The 21,271-nt window shown below is 34.8% G+C and overlaps 2 protein-coding genes across 15 annotated transcripts in view; both read right to left on the minus strand.

Moving 5' to 3' along the window:
* Nucleotides 1-3,117: 3,117 nt before the first annotated feature.
* Nucleotides 3,118-11,357, minus strand: LOC129001172 (retinaldehyde-binding protein 1-like). The gene is made up of 8 exons (XM_054428385.1): nucleotides 11,149-11,357; nucleotides 10,373-10,552; nucleotides 8,398-8,501; nucleotides 6,633-6,792; nucleotides 6,075-6,274; nucleotides 5,220-5,330; nucleotides 4,075-4,225; nucleotides 3,118-3,238 (listed from the first exon to the last, which is right to left on the minus strand). Exons 1-8 carry the CDS (start codon nucleotides 11,309-11,311, stop codon nucleotides 3,210-3,212), a joined length of 1,098 nt encoding a protein of 365 aa, XP_054284360.1. The 5' UTR covers nucleotides 11,312-11,357; the 3' UTR covers nucleotides 3,118-3,209.
* A 2,512-nt stretch (nucleotides 11,358-13,869) lies between these two features.
* The window catches only part of LOC129001748 (uncharacterized), a 55,659-nt gene continuing 48,257 nt past the window's right edge, over nucleotides 13,870-21,271 (minus strand). For 13 of the 14 annotated variants that reach the window (XM_054429174.1, XM_054429175.1, XM_054429180.1 and 10 more), the window contains one exon: nucleotides 13,870-15,834. In XM_054429174.1, the coding sequence (XP_054285149.1) occupies nucleotides 15,765-15,834 (70 nt within the window). In that variant the 3' untranslated portion in view covers nucleotides 13,870-15,764. Of the gene's footprint in view, nucleotides 15,835-17,546; nucleotides 18,058-21,271 lie in introns of all 14 variants that reach the window. The other variant, XR_008491489.1, reaches the window with a different exon arrangement.

The following is a 21,271-nucleotide window of genomic DNA, read 5'->3' on the forward strand; positions in this document are numbered from 1 at the left end:
ACCATAAAGCAAGGAGCCACTTAATACAACGAATTGCCATGGCCATACAGAAAGGAAATGCCGCCAGCATAATTGGTTCCTCACCCACAAACGACGACCTTTCATCAATATTTTATTTGTAAAATTAATGTAAGAATTAAATTTTGTCTATTACCATATCCCCTAACATTAGCTCTATTTATTTATTTTATATACCAACGGAACATCTCCAATTTTATAGTCTAGATATAACAATATTTCTCTTAGGTGACTGTAGAATTTAAATACATTTTTGTAAACATTTCAACCCAGCAATAAATCTATATATAAAAAAGGCAAAGCCCTCACTGACTGACTGACTCACTCATCACTCAACCAGGACGTGATTGAGCCATGCGAACGAGCTCACATATGAAGTTAAACGGGGCAAAGCCCGCGGGTACAGCTAGTAAGTACATATTTAACAATAACAATAAATATGTATAAATATATATAAGTATAACAACAATAAATATATAGTAGATAACAACAACAATATAAATATATGAAAAAATAAAGCAAATCTGAACATTTGATGGATGCCTGCAACAAATAACAAGTTTTTTACAGAGAAGAAAGGAAAACAGTCAATATATATTCAATTAAATAACAAACAGATTAACAAGTGATAGAATATATAACGGTAAATAACAACAATAAATAGGTGAAATTAAGTCGTTCATGCCTGCAACCCAGCAATCCTCCTCCTGAGAGTCGCCACACTGTCGTGGAAGAAATCAACAGATCCAGCGATGCTGTTGCCAGACCTTTGAAGACGAGACATCGTGCTGTTTGCTGCGTAGTTGGTGCGGGTGTATTGCCTCACGAACAGGTCGCCGGATCGGGTGGCTGATGGTGTCTTGAATAAGATCAGACGCAGGATGTCAGGACAGTCAACCTTGCCATTGAGGATCTTGTGTAGCAGCACCATGTCAGCAGAAAATCTGCGACTCGCAAGAGACTGCAGCCCCAGATCCCGAGAAATGTCTTCAATTGGGACGTGTCGGTAAGGAATTCCGGTCCTGACCCCGACCATTCTAATAAATCTTCTTTGAATGCTCTCTAGTTCTTCAATCAGATATTTTTGGCGAGGGTCCCATACTGGTGAGGCATACTCGAGAATCTGGCGCACCAATGCGCAATACAAGGTCTTCAGAGCCATCATATCGCTGAAGTGTCTTGAATATCGGAAAACAAATGCCAGCATTCTATTCGCTCTGCAACAGATGTGAATTACGTGGGACTCAGGGTTTAGTGAAGGTGTCAAGATAACACCTAGGTCCTTTACCTCCTGCACTCGAGTTATGGGTTCACCACGCACTGTGTATTCAAACACTACAGGAGAAAGGCAGCAGTGGAAGGTTATCACTTTGACACTTCTTGATGTTAAGTTTCATTCTGTTGGTCTGGCACCAGTGGTCAACCATGTGGAGGTCCCCCTGTATCCGTAAGCAGTCGTCTTCCGAAGATATGACAGAGAAGATTTTCACATCATCAGCAAAAAGTAGAGAATCCCTAACTTCTAAAACTGTAGCTTCACAAGATTTTTAAACACATTGGACGGATTGGTCACTGGGCTAGTGGGTTAGGGCTATAAAAAACTACTCCTGTTTGAATGTAGAAATAGATTTTCAATTAAAATTGTTTTGGTTTAGAACACTATATGTTTTATATTAAATATTTTAATGGATTTATAATCATACATTTAAATTTAAATAAATAATCCGTAAATTACTGAGCTGGTGTCACTTGCTTTCCATGTTATCTTATGGGACTTCCGGGGCTGGACAGCACCACTTGCAACGTTGCCAATTCTACAAGGCCGCGGCCTGTAGTTAAAGGCGGCCGTGGGTTAGCTCGCCTCCAGGTTGAAATTCGTTCGCTATGCTCACTCACCTTTTGGTTGCAAATTAGCTGTTGTCATAAATTAAAAAAAAATACCCCCGCCGCAGCAAACCTGCAGTCTAAGCGAATTTCCATTTGCCTGATTGGATCTACACTCAAATGTCTCCTTAAAATTATCACATTTATTTCCCTTCCCTATTTAGTTTAGCGTACTTAGGTTTGCTGCAACAGGGAGGATAAAAATTGTACAACTTTGCAAAAATCTTTGAAAAATCAATTAATTTCTGCTTGATAAATTACTTGGAACAGAACAATCTTTAATCGCAATCACAATTTGGATTCGGGAAAAATAAATCAATCACAAAGACATTAACTAAATTTGTCAACATGGTCTGAGGCGCTGGATGAGGGGCAGAGTACTGCTGGGGTGTTCTGTGACTTATCCAGGGCATTCGATTGTGTTGACCACAAACTATTTGCAAACTGAAGAAAGTATAGATTGGTAAAATAGAAAGCAACTCACAGTAATTTATAAAAATGGCCACAAGTTCTTGTCCAGATGGAATAATATCAGGTACAGTGTTCCTCAAGGTTACATCCCCCCCACTTCAGTTACTGCAACTCATTGATCAATGACTTGACTGCGACTCAGGCGGGTATGCTCCAGCAGTCACAGAATTATTGTTTGAGATTTGTCTATGGTCTGCGACGTATGGAGCATATCACGCTATACTACCTTGAGGCACACATCCTGAAATTAAATGATCAAAGATTCATTAAAATTTTGTCATTGGTTTTTTCAATTTTGAAAACAGGCTCCCCAAAATATTTCAAATCCGATTTTAAATTTGTGTCTCAAGGTAATTCACGAATGTCTCGTTATTCTTCGATCACATTGCGTATACCTCATCATGTCACCACAGCTTATGGCAGGGCTTTTGTTGTTACCGCTTGTCGTCTGTGGAACGGCCTACCCCTACACATTAAGACCCTTGAAAAACGTTCCCAGTTTGTGGCGGCACTGAAAAAGCTCTATTTTGAGAAGATGGTCTCGGCTGGCGTGTCCTAGGGCTACTATTACTTTGCACGTTTGCTGATGCGTGTACCGGTATGCGAGAGTGTGTGAATGTGTTTTTCTATTTGTTAAATTTATATGTTTTTTTTAGATAACTAATTGGTAAAAATGTAAGGACCGTTTGTGTCTGTAAAGGGTTAACAAAAATATTTAACCATGGATGAAAAAAAACAAATTGAAAACAGCATAAAACAATATATTTTTCATTTTCCTGTAGTCAATGAGGGTGTTGAGTTTCTTGCTGGTTTTCTATACAGGTTGGGCCATCATTTCATTTCTTGTATCCATAACAACTCACAGCTGAAAATAAACATCAATCAATACACCAACTGGAGCAAAACATCTTGAAAAAACTAAATTGTAGTGAGCTGCATAGGCATTCATCAATATATGGGGGGGGGGGGGGGGGGCTGAGCCGCCCTATTAGACCCCACGTTAACCATATTTTTTTAAAATTGTGCAGTAAAAACTGAAACGTTAATAATTCTCACATATAGCTGAGGAGTTGAAGTAAAAATATGTGTAAAATCAAACATTTTGTACCAAAATTTGACTATTTCTGGGGGAGGCCTCCTGGATTCCTCCCTCTATAGTGGGAGCTAATTCATACCCCCCTCGGACCCTCTGGCCACCATAATGGAAATGTTAGATGGAGGCCCATGGTGAGGTGATCAGTAACACAGTACATGATGTTCATAGGAATAGCCTACAACTGGAAGTAGCTCTTGCACGACAATTCTTGCTAGAAAATCGACACGCTGAAAATTCTGTTATGTTGGTACAGTACCAACTAGAAGAATCAACCAGGCTCATGTTTTGATTTATCACAATTTCCCCAATTCATCCACTAGTTCTGATGTACTAACTACAATGTCTACAATGGTAATATATGCAAAGCTCATGTGGGTGGTTACAATTAAATGTGCATACATGTGTGCTCGTGTATAAACTGTGACTTGACCTAGACTTGACATGAGCGGAAGTCATGATGCTACATTTGAAGCCCAAATGTCGGTGACTGAAATGTTTTGACGATTTTGACATGGTAAATGTCCAAACTCCACGAATATACAATAACTGACCAAGTGGAAGCATATCCAGGAAGATTATATTTGAGTTAATTCTATGAAGCCTACCATCATACTCCTCATCCAGCATGGACAGTGCCTCTAGCCAAATTGGTCCTGATATCCGAGGAATCTCACAAGTCCCTTTGTATTCTGGCGGAAGGCAGTCCTTGTCTATGTGTTGGTGCAGGGACTCAAAGTCAGCACCATGAATGTGAATCTGTCACCATAAACATACCCTATGGAGGCATTTTCTTTTTGGTGTATAAGTGAATAATAGAACCTCGATTAATCATAGACACTTAAAATTATGAAGTAAAGCTTAATTAGTCAGAATGTGTAGAAGAGGGTGAAAAGTAGTAAATATAGATAACAAGTTACTCCTGAAAAATCAGGGAGCAATAATTTAAATTTGTTTATAAAAAAATTAGACCCATCTAGCAAGCTGCTGAACACAAAGGATAACAAACAACAATTATTGAGGCTAAACCGAAAACAATTATCTTATTAAAACTTCACAATAATTTTGATCTTAATCAGTAATAGTATTAATGATTTCTTAGGATTGATATTGAAGTTTACAATGTCACTATAGAAATTTACTTCAGAATATATCTGAGCAATTGATATCTTTTCCAAAATGTATATAAAAAACTTGTAATGATCCCTCTTGATAAAAAAAAAAAAAAACAATTATATTTTTCTTCAGAAAATGGAATTGTCAGCTCCCATAACTTTTATTTTTGGTATGGATTTCTAATGGTTGTTCTTTACTTATTTATCTTGAATCTTATAATTGGATCATAAATAAACCCATTACTTCTTTCCTTATTAATTATTAGAATGTTGATCCTTTTTTTAGACCCACCCTCTGCTACGCATGGCACTTTTTTAAACAGTGAATTTAAGTCCACAAAATGAGTGGGCAAAAATTTTCCTGATAAGGTGATGCCTATTATTTCTAAGAAGTTCAATTAGTTTAATCTACTTTAGTGCATTCAGGGTCGGAAAGAAAAGTTGACACAACCTGCATGATAATAAACAATTTATATTTTTAGTAATGTAATATTACTAGAAATTTAGCATGACCACATCCCCATATGACGGTGAACACAGAATTGTGTATAAAAGGGATAAAAAATACTTCAGCATTAATAATAACAATGTCTATCCTATTATAAATCAATGTTAATCATATATTGACCCAAACTTACTCTTTTTTGTAATTTTTCTGACATCAGAATAGTAAATAGCTTCAATAGTTTGCCGAACCCCAGTGGTTGGTTGATAATATGCAGACTCTTGATTCTGATTGGAGAAGCGGTCTGAAATGGGTAAACGTCAATTTTATTTTTATAAAAGTCTTAAAGATTTTTGAATGCGTCAAAAGAAACCCAGCTGCCAAATGACTTTTGGTATATCACTGTTGATGGGGAGACAGCTAGCCCAGTCTCAGTCCAAAATGAGTGTATAGTGGGTGAAATGCCTTGGGTAGCAATTGATACTGATACATAATTGGGAGTTATTAATGATGAGTGAGAACAACTAGCTATAGTTAGTAGTAGTCATTCAATCTATATTTGCCCTCAATTCAGTTTGAAATATTTACCTCTCTCAAAGATATTATTGAAAGTGGTGAATATTATTAGAAGTGGTGCAGGGTGCAGCAAGTAACTATGATATTTCATGGGTAAAGTAAAAAAATCCATAAACTTGTGCACCGTAATTTTTACATCGATCAGAATTATACCTCTATTGTCAGTAGGCGTATGTGTGTGTGTGTGTTTGAGTCTCAACTGTGTGAAGTCCTCTTTTACGAGACTTAACTTAGGTTTAATCAGAATGTGACTCTTGTTCTATATTGATGTTTTGAGATGGTTTTTGTTTGTTGCTCCATACAAACATAGGCCCAATATAAAAAAAATCAGTGAGTGTTAAAATTGAAAAAAGTCAAATCTCTTTAAATTTAAAAGAATATTGTTGACATCAGTAAACTTCTACAGGATACTTCATTGTACCATCACAGAGCTTACAGAGTTTTTATACTGGTTAATTGTACTCTAGAATACCTGAAGCAGATCGACAATCCTGAATATAAATGCAGGATTGATGGTAAAATGAAACATCTGCCAAGCATCAAGCCCGTCCAAGTCAAAAATGACGACGACTCCAGAAATCTGGGTTTCGGGTTCCATTAGTGCAGCCTCCAGAAATATTACAGAGCCTTTGAAAATGTCGTCCAACGAACATTCATTGTACTTCCATCTTCCTGAAAGTCAAAGGAAGAGTTTGGTAATTGCATTGATGTTGATGGAAATAAACTGGTTGGATTTAGTTTTAATGGAAATTCATATATATAATTGTAGCTAAAAGTCGGTTATATATGCGTCTTATGTCTCATTTGATTGCAATGCTATAGAAACATTTTTGAAATTTCACGTATATGGTGAGTCTCGGAAATGTCTTCATCAAACTAACCAACTGAAAAGTTTTCAAATTAAATTTTATAAATCTCAATCTTAAATACAGTAAGTTATTCAAAACAGTAATTGCACAATATTGAAACAGTGGTTCGGATAAGTGTAGCGTTTAGTTGTTGATTTGGGGTAAAAATAAACCATACTTACTCCCGGTTTCCACTAGCAAAATTCTTCGCCCATGCTGATCTCTATTTGGCAAAACAGTCATAATGTCATGGTTGAATATAATTTCCTCCGTGGACGGCTTTAGGTTTTCATAGAACCTTTTGTTCTTGTCCTCGATCTTGAACTTGTAATAGTTTTTAACCTGCAACATCAAAAGTAGTTCACAAAGTGTCAGAAACATTTGCTTAGGTAAAAAAATAAATACCAATAATTTATTTAGCTTCATTGGAACAGTCTTGAAATCTCTCTGGTGAAAAGAAAAAGATTTGAGACTGTGGTAAGATAGTTGAACTATACCTAGCTGCTGTTAAGTGCTAACTCTAAAATGTCATGGGCTTTTCCAATGCCCAATGCCAAGTTTTAAGAATACTAACTGTTTGACAGCTTTAGGTGTAAACTCAGACTCAAGTTTTCAGATCCTCCAATTGTAACTTATAAGAAAGAGCAAACATTAAGTGTTTCTAGGAATTTATTAGTATTGCATGACTATTATAACACACACTTGCAAGTACGGTATATAAAATATAAACAAAAACTAGCAGTTTGTGATGGACAGTAGTCCAGGTAAGATAATACAAATACCTCTTTTAAGCGAATTTCCCATATAGGGAATACGCTATTACCGTAGTATTCAGGGTAAGACCTGGACCCGGGACCGATTTACTTTTCGTTTGAGATCCCTAGTGGCCAAAAACACCATCCGTTCAAATTCATATATATATGTGTCTGTTAGCACGATGGCTCGAGCAAAAATGATCCGATTTTGATGAAATTTGGTATAAACGTGTAAACCTACATTTATTAGAACGAGTTCGTGAACCAGCATGATTGGTTTATAGGGGGTTTTATAGGGTAAAAATAGTTTTTTCCAATTTTTGACCCTAAAAACACAACATTTCACAATTTCTTTCTAAATCATTTTGTAGAGCTTAAAAAACCAAATAATTTAGTACATTGAAGCGTTATTGTGCCCCTAATCTAATGGTTACGGAGAAAATTCCAAAAAATTGTAAATTTAAAATTCCCATGTTATTGTTATTTTTATGGAGAATAAATTAACTGTTGTAGTTTGCTTGTTTATGAACATATTTTGATCGAATTTGGAAAATACATCAATTTCTTACTAAACTATTAACATTTTACAACAAAAACACTTTTTTACCCTCCCTTTTGCAGCAAACCTAAGTACTCGTTAAACTAATTCTATTTAAATAGGGAATAAATGTGATAAGGAGGCATTTTAGTGTAGATCCAATCAGGCAAATGGAAATTCGCTTAGTCTGCAGGTTTGCTGCAGCAGGGGTATTAATAAATTTGTATTGGCTTTACATCTTGAAAAGAAGTATACCACTGTATACTTTTCCCTTTGTAAACATTACAAACTGTTTTATATTACCTTGGGAACATTTAAAATTGCTCCGAGAATTAAGGTATAAAGGAAACTTGCTTATGGGACCACAGTGTGCTTTCAGCTCTAGTGTGTTGTACTAAAACTATACTTGTGGTGAGCAAGGGAGAGCCTGAGCAGCAAGCACTGTGCGGAAATTCCTATCGCACAGGGTCTTCCTCCACCGTAAGCATAGTAGTACATGAGGGTGAGAGGGGCAGTGTTGGACTTTTCCCTAGACACCAGCAACTAGTGCTAGACACCACTTAAATGTACTGTTGAATGTTTTTTCTGTACCTTACTTCTGTGACTATTCCACAATAGTCACATGAATATCCAAATGTTTCTCAAAACCATTACCTTTTGGAATGCACTCTCTGGATAGTAATGCGCAATTCTGAGGAATCTTTTCAGCCAGGCTATGTTTTCCAGTGGAACTATTAATCCATTCTCTTCTTGCTCCTCTGTAACATCAGCTTAATTGGATATTTTTCTTTTCAAAATATTTATTTAGAAAAATCACAACATGTAAGAAAAGTGAATCCTTCCTCCACATTTTACTTACTCACATCGCTTATTTTTATTGATTAAGTAAGATTTATGATCTATCACTGGCCTATTTCTTTGATTTCTTTAATTTTTTTACATTGTAAATCTAGTCAAGAACTTTTTATTAAATGGTTTAAATTACTAAAAAAAAAAACATACTGTAAGCGTACGACTTGTTTGCGAGCCGGGTGCGCGGGGGGAGAGCGGTACCAATCTCCCACCACACAGCCAAAGTTTCTGTAGCATTGGTCGGACTACGCTTTCTAAAAACATTCGACTAGCGCTGTTCGCGTTGTTTTCCATTTTTGCGTACATTTTTTAGAATTTAAATTTGAATTTGATAAATACTAAGGGTTCTATATTATTGTTTTGTTACTGTAGTAGAGTATTTTATTTTTATATAACTTTTTTTTACTTATTTAAATGTACACCAAACGGTAAAATCATATTAGGCCTATATTCCAATTTAATCGTAAAGTTTGACTTTTTAGGTGTAAATGTTTAACTTTTATAGTTAGAGTTTATAGGCGATATCTTAAGATATAGATATAGATGTATGTAAAAACACATACAGATATACCTATAAACAGAAAACCATAAGGCTTAGTACATAAAATTATGGAAACTTTTGCTTATTTTTATATTATGTACAATAAATAACACCTTAAAATATCGGACGGGTTTTCCAAACACCCTTTAAAACGGTTAATGGCTTGCAGTTATTTATTTTATATCCCTAAGTTGATAAAACGAAAGTCGGTCTCTTAATGTTGTACGTAAAGTATTTTATGACACTATTTTATGACCGGAAGAGTATTGTATTCTATCGTGTTCTATCGACTGTCAGTTTATTGGACTGTGCTGTTTAGATGAGTAGTGCGGTTGAGTAATTATTGAGTGATTGTTAAGCCGTGGGTTAAAAAAGTGTCAGGCTAGGCTAACATAGATTAATATCATGGCAACCACCCGTAAAAAAGGGCAAACCATTCACAGAGAAGCGATGGAAATATTATAAGACCAACAGGTGCCATGTGTTGGTGTTACGCATCCGCTGCGAGTAGAAGTAGTATTAGTATAGACAACATTTTTAGGGCGACTAGTAGCAGATCGCCAAGCGCCGGGCAGTGGTGGGGGCCCCTCCTGGCTAAGGAGGCGGTAGAGGGGCCACGAGCAAACAAGTCGTGCGCTTACAGTACCTACTATTATTTTGATGTTCTGCCACTTTGCTCTGATTAAGTAGGAAATAAATGGGGCTCAGAGTTTTTTTTTGTATATGATGAGTTTGTTGATGCTATTAAGTTTAAAAGCTGTTGTGTGCATCTGATATATTAATTAAAAAATAGCGACCTCTTCTTAGGAGACACTATATATGGATCAGCTGAAGCCGATTAAAAAAAAACAACATAGGTGAATGAGCCAATCAGCAATCACAGAGTATTGGAATAATATTTTCTACCGTAATTTTTTTCTCATTGATACAACTATCATGGTAACTGTATGGTCACATCAACGTTACATAAAGCCACGTCTACATGAGGCCAGTAGGATGGCAGGTAACCTGCCTGTCAACACTGGCCTAGTGTAAACGTGGATTAAAAGACGCTACTTCCACAATGTCAATAATTTGCTCTTCCAGTTTGCCTTGGTTTAAAAACTATTTGTAATTCACAGAGTTCGGTAATTTAGAACAGTGCTCTCTGTCGGTGGCCTGGTTCAATTATAGTGAGCTAATTTTTAGGTCTAAGACTGGCAACAACTTAAATGGAAATAGAAACGTTTCACTTACTTTTGAGTAGCTCTTGAAGCTTTGCTACACTCTCGTTCACCATTTCTTCTGTTTCTCGCAGTTCTTGTTTGGCTTTTTCCAATACCATCTCCCCAGGTTGGTTCACTTCCACTTGCAGAACATAGGCACCACAAATGCCTTTCGGAATCTCTACTATGTCCGACAGCAGACTTCTGTGTTCTGTTAGCAGTTGTTATCAGAAAACTAGTTAACCATTACCTCAAGTAGTGGTGCTGACATAGTGGTTGTCCTACTATAGCAAACTGAAGTATTTTAAATCACGGTTGTGATTTTTAATTCTCTTTTTAGTATGTCAGCTCATATAATTTAATGTAAAATTATAGAGGGACTACCGGTACTACGGAATTATCGCTATCCTGCTTGTTAAATGGGTCAACACACATTGCGTCTGTCGGCTTGCAAGCCAACGCAACGAAATCGCTTGATGAGCGATTCACTGCAGACGTCTGTGCCCAAATGGTCCCACAAAAATATTTTTTTTTGTACTTCTCATTCTCACTTCCTACTTATCCAGTCTGGTTAAACTGATATCCGGTAAAAAGCTGTATGGATAAGATGGAGTCTACTGTAAGTGGAAGTAAGATACAATACTCTTAACCTTAAAATACCAGCCTTTGAAGCTAGGGATTAGCTGCTAGGATTTTTATGAGGACAAATTTTTTGCTTAGCCGTAAATTGCTATTTGGAAAAAAAATTATTGCTACTCTTAATAATTGAGTAAGTTAAGACTATTATAGTAGTTTACAAAGTTGTACCTTTACTAGTAGGATCCAAGAATTCCTTTACTATAACCCAACCTTCTTCTTTTGCACAATCTGGAGGTTCCTCTTCATCTGAAGGATTTATTTGATCTGAACTGTGTGTATTGTTTTTAATTTGAAGATCACGAGGTTCCCTTTTGTCTTGTAACGATTCCATTAGAGAATATTTTCTAAATTTGGAACAACATTTTTATCAGGCTGGGAAGTTTGATCAGGAAGCAAAGAGAAACTTAAAATTGAATGCACCTATTGTTGCAAATTTAAGTTTTGTGATCACCAATGGTGTAGTCATAAATTAACCAAGATTTGCAGCATTGCCACTTTTGTCACGCCGCAGCCTTGCTTTAGAGGTGGCCATGCCACTACACCACTGGTGATCTTACAATACTAAAAGCTAATCTCCTATAGTTATTTGTGTAACTAGTGGTGAAAGTGGCACTTTGCTGCACACGAGAGCAATGTTTACGCACGAGCCGCAGGCGAGTGTGGAATGATCTCGAGTGCAGCAAAGGCCTTTTTCACTCGTGTTACACATTATATTTTTCCTACATTCACTATAAAGCATATAAATAATTAGTCTTTCAAACACTATGCAACACGTTTTTAGGTTCAGCTGGCAACACAAATGGTGCCCTAGCCTAGAGAAAGTAGTAACCGCGGTCCGTATCACTCCGTTATTTTTCCTCGGCAAGAAATGTGCTCCGCGTTTTGAGAATATAGTTCCGTATGTTTTTGTAATTTGAAGTGGTTTCCGCGCCTAAAAAAAAATGCTTAAAAGGTATTTTCTTGTTTATTAAGATCGTAGGAAGGTTTTAAACACGTTTAAAAGAAAAGTCCAGAAAGTTCAGAAATACCGAAACTATAAACACGAAATGACAGGTTAAATCGTAGTTATAATAGTCAATCAGCTGCTCATAGTATAATTATCTTTAAGTGTTGCCAACCTATTTCCAAGCGTACACGGATTACGTGCATAATGGAACCACGCTGTTTTGTGTTGTTTCGTTGGAATCCTGATGTGCGGCAAAGTATAAACCGTACGGCAAAGTATAAATATGCAGCAATTAGCAGCTTTCTGTACTATAAACAGTACAAGGAAGCCAACTTTGTCGGGTGACTGTAGGAAAAAGTATTTTTTGTATAACTCAAAAACTGTACAATCAGCTGTTCAAATATTATGATTATTAATGTTATTGTTTACTTTGTATTTTTTTGCTTTTACTCTTACAATAATAATATTATAGTTCGGCCGCTTAGAAAACGACCTGTGCGCTAATGCTAAACCAATGCTGGAGGAGGTCGCTTTCTAAGCGGCCGAACTATAGTTGGGATTTATATTGTGAAAATTTATATTTTGAAAGACATAAAAATATTTTTATACCTTTTGCCTAAAGTAACACTGAAATTTGTAAGAAAAATTAGTAACAGTGGTATGGTTGTAAATTTTCTGGTGAGGGAACGCTCAGTTCGTGGAAAAATACAAGTTGCTTACCAATATATTGTAAATGTTTTTTTGGAAAAAGCCAAGTGGGAATGACGTTCCCTCACTACACCACTGAACGTGTAGGACTTTTTATGAGAAATGTCAAAAGAATCAATTAAGCCAATTCTACTTAATTTCCAAACCAAATTAACCTAACTCTAAACAAATTTATTTTAACGAATATGTAAATTGGCGATTCATCATCAACAAAATTAGTATGAAAACAATCTTGGGTTGACACAAGAGATTCAAATAAATGTTTATGACCATGAGTGAAAACGGAGAAGGGACAATTCATAAAAAAAACATATAAAGTAAGAAGAACAGTAATACAAGTTCTGAAACGTTAAAACAAAACATGGTTTAAAAATTCTTAGTAACGCTTACCACTTCATTAAACTTTTCACTAAGCAAATTCTGCCACACTCACATTCTAAGTATAGTACCCTAATATGTAAAAAGGCTTAATTTGAATGCACACCAATTACCAACTCAAGACAGAACATTGGAATGAGAAGGTAGGACAAGAAAATCAAACAAGAGAAAAGATAAGATCACATTGTCAATATATGCAGTTCTATTATTTACTCTTCTCAATAAATAATCAACTAGTTAGGTTGCTGGAACTTATTACAGTCTAGGTTGTAAATATAAACATTGTCTTCTTACTCTTATGTATAATATATGAATGGTATTTGATATTTAATTGGCTTGTTAAATATCTTTTTTTACTTTGCTTGGGTCGGTTTAAGTGAAAACCAAGCTGGACATATCAAATTTTATTTTCACTATGCATTTGAAATTATGTTACACCCTAACTCCTTGAGGAAGGGCAAAATAGATTGAAAAATGTTAGGTAAAAATATGTTACTCTTGGTCTATGATAAAAAAAAAACTTTTGTTTTAAATTAAAGGGATATTTCAATAATTTGATTACCTGGTTAAACAGTTCATACTCTTAATGATGATTTTATGTATTTTCCCAGTGGCAAGAACTAGAATATTTAATTTTTGACTTAATTACCTTAATGTAGAAGTAAATTTTAAGAACTATTTAAATTAAGAAACTTGAGTAAATTTTAGAATATTAAAGGCAACTTCTTTTGTTCACTAATAAATACTTGCAGGTATTATTTACAAAGTAAATTAAGAGGTGACTTTTTTACAATGTAGTAATAAAACGTGACACTTGTTAAAATGATTTATCATTTGGGAAAAAAACAACAACGAAATACCCAACAAAACCAAATAGGTTTATTTGTCTATTGCTATATAAAGCTATGGTTAAGAGATTGAAGTGAACGCATCAGACTGTACAACAGTCCAGCAGGTGCTACAGCAGTGTTACAAAAATAAACATAACAGACAACAATCTTAAAAAATCTACTGATTAATAAAATTCACGTTACAAAATCTCACATGATCCATACCTGATAACCTAGGACGACAAGTCACATACAAGCACAAAATTTAGTTTTCAAATGTGCAAGATTTTGAAATCACAAAGTCAGACTAGACGAAAACCACAACCAAATAAAAAGTGTCATGGAGGATTTACTGATAGAACCGAAAAGACTAGAAGTGCTTCAAAGACTATGGTCCCTTGCCCCTTAAGTATAAACTTTAGGAACTACAAGCTTCCGAAAGCTTTACCCTGCAGCCAGCTGACAAAGAGCTCCTTTCTAGCAATAATTGACAACCAAGTGATAGGTACAGCTGCTACTGTTTGGAACTACAAAACGAATCACCAACTCGGAAATTTTGAAACCTGCGATATATTACATTTACATTTTTCAAAGCCGTCTAGAGAGTAATACAGGTAATACTTAATACTACGATAACGATTCTATGTCGGTTATACATATACATGTAAGGCATTACAAAGTTAAGACTGCGAGAGCAATATTAAAATTTGTAATATGAGCTATAGCCTTTGGGCGTTTGTACATAAGAAGGCACTGAGCGAATCACGGCTGATTATGAGTTTTGAAATAGTTTTGACAGAAGCATGAGTTAAAAAAAGATGATAGTTTATTGATTATGGTTATAATAATACTGTAGTTTCATTTACAATATTTTTGTAACTGATAACTTTAAAACTTACACACTTATTTTCCTGTAATAATATAGAAAATACTTGCTGGACTATCAGTTTAAATACATTTTAATGAATCAATGTTCTTGATAAAATCTACATCATTAAAGAAAGTTTCCAAGAATTGCTTTAGATACAAAATAATAGAGCTCACACGTCTTAAGATGTTTTTGAATTTTTGTTGATTAGGATTATATAACAATTTATAGATATAACAAAAGGTTGGGATTAAAAGAAAGGTAGGGATAAAAAAAACATTAAAAATGTAAGAGTTTAAATTGAAGAGAATCCAAAAGGTTATTTCAGTTAGCACAATAAAATAATACAAAAATAAATTATTGGTAGACAAAAAAAACTACAAAATCAACAATAAATAAACATAACAAGATTAGTGAAGTAAATACACATTACACTTTTCAGATGTGAATTCCTATTTTAAAATAAACAATAAAAGTAAATATATGATTATACAAAAAAATACTTAACACTAATTAAAAAAGCATGCCTTGGCTTAAACAGCACCATAAAGTCGCTTACAGGTACCTTAAGACATACTTAAAAAAATGGTAACCACAAAATAAAAGTTTTAAAATGGCAGCTTATTTTGATCTCTGATCGACACCAGAACTCTGTAAGCTCAACATGCATAAGTACGAAAGAAACAAGTCTCAAAATAAGTACTTTGGTGTTCAAGAATAAAATATTACCACATGTATTTTAAAATAAGTACACAATATTTAGAACTTTAATTCAAGTTAAGTTTGAAAACAATATAGTAAAACTGGTTGGGGATTAAATGTTTATAAACATAAATGAATCAAAAAGAACACAATTGCCCAAGCTAACAATATTTCTATATCGGTTAGAACTTAACCTTAAATGTCTTTTGATAGTTCAGAGTTCTGATGTCATAGTAGTCAAACATAACCTCACTGACTCATTGATCAATATAACTACAGTATCGTGTTCACATGTTAAGTCGCATGTAAGCTAAGTAAAAATGAGGATTGTTCGTTGCTCTCCTGCTTGCTGTTACTTCCGCAAGGATTCTTGCCGCTTCAGCATTCTTCTTACTGAGAAAGGACTACTTGCATCAGCACACCTGCAAAACAACACAAATCTTACCTTGACAATTTATTTTATAGCTCAGTAGAACTCGTTTGGTTCCAATGATAATTTTATCCAGGGGTTGTCCAAAGATTGAAGAAAACTGTTTAAAAATATCCCAAAGGGACACTAAGTAATGAAAAAAGATGGCCTCGTCAATACCTACTGATATGTAAACCAAATGGCTAAAAACTGTAAAAGTAAAGGATAATATTTTGTCTTCTGATAAAATTCATTAAATGGCACCATTTAAAGCAAAATACTGTACCACTGATAAATTGAGGACAAGAAACACAGGTACTTTGGTATTATCCGGAGGCTACCCTCATACAGCGTGCTGCGGCGGTTATGTTAGGTTGGGTTATCATAAATATGTTTGAAGGACTTTCCTCATTTTGTTATGAACCAAACGATACCAGATGAGTCTCACTTCCATGTAGGTTAGGTCGTTGACCGGAGGGCGTACATAACCTGTCACCGCCTGTAACTGGGTCAGTGTCCTCCCTGAGTGATGACTCATCTGGTATCATTCGATTCATAACGGACCGAGGAAAGTCCTACAAACATATTTATGATAACTCAATCTAACATAACCGCCACAGCGTGCTTTATACCTACTTGGCGGAGTAAATGAGCCTGCTCATTTAGATTGCTCATTTTGTACTTGGCGGTGACACATTCAACTCAATCCTCGCCGACATCGCTGCCTTCTGGGAGGTAGAACTTAAAGGCCGCTAATTGTAATCGTGTCAAATTTATTACAGTTAGTCAATTTAAGTATGTTCTTTCCAATTATGTAGAAAATTTTTTGTCTCCGGTGAAAAAAACCCCTCTTAAATAAGTGGCCTCCGGATAATACCAAAGTACCGAAACACATTAAGGTGACAAATTATTCATCTAATAATGTTTTTAACTGCAAATTCATATTGCATGAATTTTTTCATTATAAAAGGTTTAGGAATCAGAACATTCAGAAAGCAAGGTTTGCACACAAAATAAAAGAACTGGCTCCAACAATTCTTTCTAAATAAATAAAAAATGTTTTGCTTTAATTTTAATTAAAGTAAATTTTATACTGTCAAGTAGGCTATCTAGAAAAAAATATGCCAAACTGAACCGAACATTTCTAATTACTAAACGAGAAAAACTAATAGGCTCTACATCAAAGTTGTTTGATGAATATTCAATCTCGTATTAAGCCAGATGAATGTTGGGACTCTTAATTCAATCATCAATGGATGAAAGTGGGGAATAGTGCAACCAAATTAAATTCTGAAATGTAAACCACTTTTCTGTTCTCTTACTTAAGTTTTTTATTAGTTATTACATTGAACGTCATCACACTGTTAGCTGCATGCTAAAGGCTTTAAATAAAATGAAAAATTATAAACTTAAATAAGTAAACTCAGTAAACACATCACATTAATGACAGAGTAATAAACTGAAATAAAACAATCACAAAAAACATACACAAGAGATGGTAAAACAAACAGTAAAATAATGTGCCATTCACTTTGTTACAAAATTAATACCCAAAATTAACATTAATAATTTCTCTTTGTAGCTAATTGGGATTAGACAAATCACTGCCTATTATATGTTTGCTTGGGCGCCCGCAAGGAGAGCCTGAGGAGAAAAATTTCAATTAAACATTAATAACTTTAGTAGTTTTTTGGACAGTTCGATGTGTAAAACAATTTTGCGTACCTTCTGTGCAATCATAGTTAAAGTTGCTAGTTAAATCATCAATATTATATGTTCTCGCAAGGAGAGCTTGAGGAGAAAAAATTCAATTAAAAATTAATAACTTTAGTAGTTTTTTGGACAGCTCGATGTGTAAAACAATTTTGCGTACCTTCTGTGCAATCATAGTTAAAGTTGCTAGTTAAATCATCAATATTATATGTTCTCGCAGGGAGAGCTTGAGGAGAAAAAATTCAATTAAAAATTAATAACTTTAGTAGTTTTTTGGACAGCTCGATGTGTAAAACAATTTTGCGTACCTTCTGTGCAATCATAGTTAAAGTTGCTAGTTAAATCATCAATAGTATATGTTCTCGCAGGGAGAGCCTGAGGAGAAAAAATTCAATTAAAAATTAATAACTTTAGTAGTTTTTTGGACAGCTCGATGTGTAAAACAATTTTGCGTACCTTCTGTGCAATCATAGTTAAAGTTGCTAGTTAAATCATCAATAGTATATGTTCTCGCAGGGAGAGCCTGAGGAGAAAAAATTCAATTAAAAATTAATAACTTTAGTAGTTTTTTGGACAGCTCGATGTGTAAAACAATTTTGCGTATCTTCTGTGCAATCATAATTAAAGTTGCTAGTTAAAGTATGCTAAGCATAGACGAAAGAAATATTATTTATAGTAACTGAATAGGAACCTCAGTTAAATAATACATATTGCTAAAAAAGTGACTGTTGAATGTTATAAAGTTATTAAAAAATAACTTTAGTGGCTTGTGCCTATTGTCAGTACATAGAAACACAGTCAAACAACAAAAAGAAGGAAGTATCATCTTTCTATCAAGGAAAGTGATAAGACAGTTTTTAATAAAACAATAATATTTCAAAGAGAGAAATATGTTTGCACCTACATTAATCTAAAAAATATGATATTTTTCATATTTACCCAAAAATATGAATTGCAGGTTCCTTTTTGATATTTGAGTAAGTGGTATTTTATAACATTGACAACAATATGAAACATGCATAACACAAGACTGACTACTGAACAATACAAACACAGAATATCCGTCTGTTTAAATATTGCTTACCCATTTATTCACTCAGCACAGGCAAAAGGGACCAGCAAAGAGAAAAAAAAATTAATACAAACATTTAACAAGATAACAATGATGAATACAAAGACAATAGACAGTTTGTAAAAACACTTTCTTTTCAACAGATCTTTAAGAATACGGTGTGTTAAGAAAAACATCTACAGTAGAACCCCTCATATCCGGCCACCACGGGACCAAGCCCCTGGCCGGATAACGATTTGGCCGGATAAACCAACCTACTATGAAAATGACAATTCATACCTAATAATAATAGGTAATCAATATATGCAATCAAAAGTATAATTTAATTCTGTTCTGGGATCATTTTTAGAAAAATAAACATGTCTGTAAAAAGGAAAAAAAAAATATTTGTAGGTTAAAGTCATTACTGTAAGTAATGAATGTACAAATATTATGATTCCAGGTAACAAAACATATTAAATGGAGGTAAAAATGACAATAAATTGTACTTAAAGATCATTAGGACTTAAATGGTACTTGCATTTCTACTCAACATTCTTAACCATTTTGTGAAATACAAAAATTATTGTACTCGTACTGTACTGTACTAAACCCACTTTGGAAATAATCAGCCAACTGATCAGAGGTTAGGCCTACTAGCTCAACTGAGTATACTGACTCAGCAAATAAATGTATAAACAAACAGATAAATAATGAGAACAATTTATTTTATGACGTGAGCAGTCACAAAGACTAGTGCTTGTATCTAAACGTCTGTAAGGTGTGAGAAAAAAATTTTGATATTGGCTTCCTGGAAGGGGCCGGATAAACAGAGGACCGGTAAAACCAAGGCCGGATATGAGGGGTTCTACTGTATACATGAGATACTTCAGTATTTCTAAAAAAAAACTAGACCTATTTCAAACATTGTTATATTATATCAAATTAACATACTTAACCAATTTATCAACTTTTCAATGTTCTATATGAAGTTTGCTATATCAACCAACCATTTAAAGACTGATATCCTCAAAAATGAGTTCTACAGCAAAACCCATCATAAACATTTACAATAGAATCCCGGTTAACCGAAATAAAGGAGGGAGAGCCGTTTCGGATGACAAATTTTTCAGTTAACACATCATATTCTAAAAATAGCCAATGTATTCCCACGGTGTGTAGAAAAAATGAATTTAAGGCAATGTCTATATAATCCAGTGTTTTATTTAAGCTGAAACAATGTTACAATGGGTTAAAAAAACATTTTAAACAAAACAACTGAAGTTAACTAAAGCATTTTAGAGCCCTGTATTATTTTATGGAACCATTTCGGTTTACCCAGATGAATTGGAAAATTAACAAGGCAACGGGAACTGACCGTCGTAATGTGAGTAGTTTGTCTGTCTTAGCCAACAGTGGAACAGACGGCAGACATGGGTCTCGTGCCTTAATATTGATTAAGTTAAATAAACCACCAATGATAGTTTTAAGTTATCAATTTTTCTTATACAGTTGTAGATTTTAAGATGAAAGCAAAATAAAATATCATAGAAAACTACTGTTGTAGATCTCTTTGTGTGGACATGGCCTTGTATTCCTACCATTATTTTAACTGAAAAAGTAGGCGTTTTTTAAACTACCATTTTGAAGAAGTACCTGAACTACCATTCAGGAAAATTTGATATCATTTAGGACTATTTGATATAATTTTTTTTTATTGCACAATGGTTGCCTGTAAATTACGGCCTACATCGAGTTCATGTCATAGCCAAGCAAGCAAGCTCAACTCTGAGACCAACGTTGTGTTCCTTAGGCCCCTATTACACGAGGTAGCCTGGCGACGTCGCCAGCGACCAAACTGGCTACTCAGCTTGTCAGGGGTCATTGATTCTTATGGATGTTATTACACGAGGGTAGCCAGCGACGCAGCCACACTTTGGCGACCGACTGGCTACCGAGCCCCGTCGCCACTGCGGTAGCCACTGGCTACCCATATTGGCGACGCTGCGTTGTAGCATATGAAGCTTATTACACTAGGTTGCCACTCGGTCAGTTCATATCACGGGGGTACCGGTACTTGCACACTGTTGTGTTGTGAGTGGGTGAATTGTTCACTTCAGTTGATAAAATGTCTACTTCTGATTCAGTCGAAGGGATACGCAAAGATATGAAGAAAAAAGAAGAACTTCCGAAAGGCGAACAAAAGAAAGAAGCAAATAAAAAGCAAGAAGAGCTCATGAAAAAGTGTCAGAAGATGGCCGACACAAAGTTGAACACTGAAGACTTTATTAGTGAAATCGAAAAACACCCTTATATTTGGAACTGTGCTGTAGAGGAGTATAGCAACAAACATGTGAAATTGAGGTGTAATACATCTTAGGGTGTAGTACATCGCCTCGGGTGTAATACATCTTCTCATTGCAGTATCAGTTCCAGTTATATCATCCTTTATGAGACCTAACAACTTGAAGAAACTGGATTGTGACATACGATTAATTGAAAAATGTTGTATTGTCCGCACAGAGCTCATCAAAAAGGGTGTAATATAACCCTTTTGATTCTCTTGCACTAAGCATTGGATGAACGTACATTTTTCTCTTCCTTTGCCTCCTTTTCTTCAGAAGTAACAGAAGGAGAAGATACTTATAATCACTCATTATTCACTGTAAACACCGCTCATAACAAG

Source organism: Macrosteles quadrilineatus, unplaced genomic scaffold (genome assembly GCF_028750875.1).
Source record: "Macrosteles quadrilineatus isolate MER2022 unplaced genomic scaffold, UCM_ALF_1.0 Scaffold_8__2_contigs__length_117827958, whole genome shotgun sequence".
Classification (NCBI taxonomy): Eukaryota; Metazoa; Arthropoda; class Insecta; order Hemiptera; family Cicadellidae; genus Macrosteles; species Macrosteles quadrilineatus.

What these genes read in the sequence shown, in the direction of transcription:
- LOC129001172 (XM_054428385.1), bottom strand. Translation starts at nt 11,311, where the DNA reads ATGGAATCGTTACAAGACAAAAGGGAACCTCGTGATCTTCAAATTAAA. An exon ending in GGATTGTCGATCTGCTTCAG is followed by an intron (nt 5,331 to 6,074) that starts GTATTCTAGAGT and finishes TACCCATTTCAG; the next exon opens with ACCGCTTCTCCAATCAGAAT. An exon ending in CAGAAAAATTACAAAAAAGA is followed by an intron (nt 4,226 to 5,219) that starts GTAAGTTTGGGT and finishes TTATGGTGACAG; the next exon opens with ATTCACATTCATGGTGCTGA.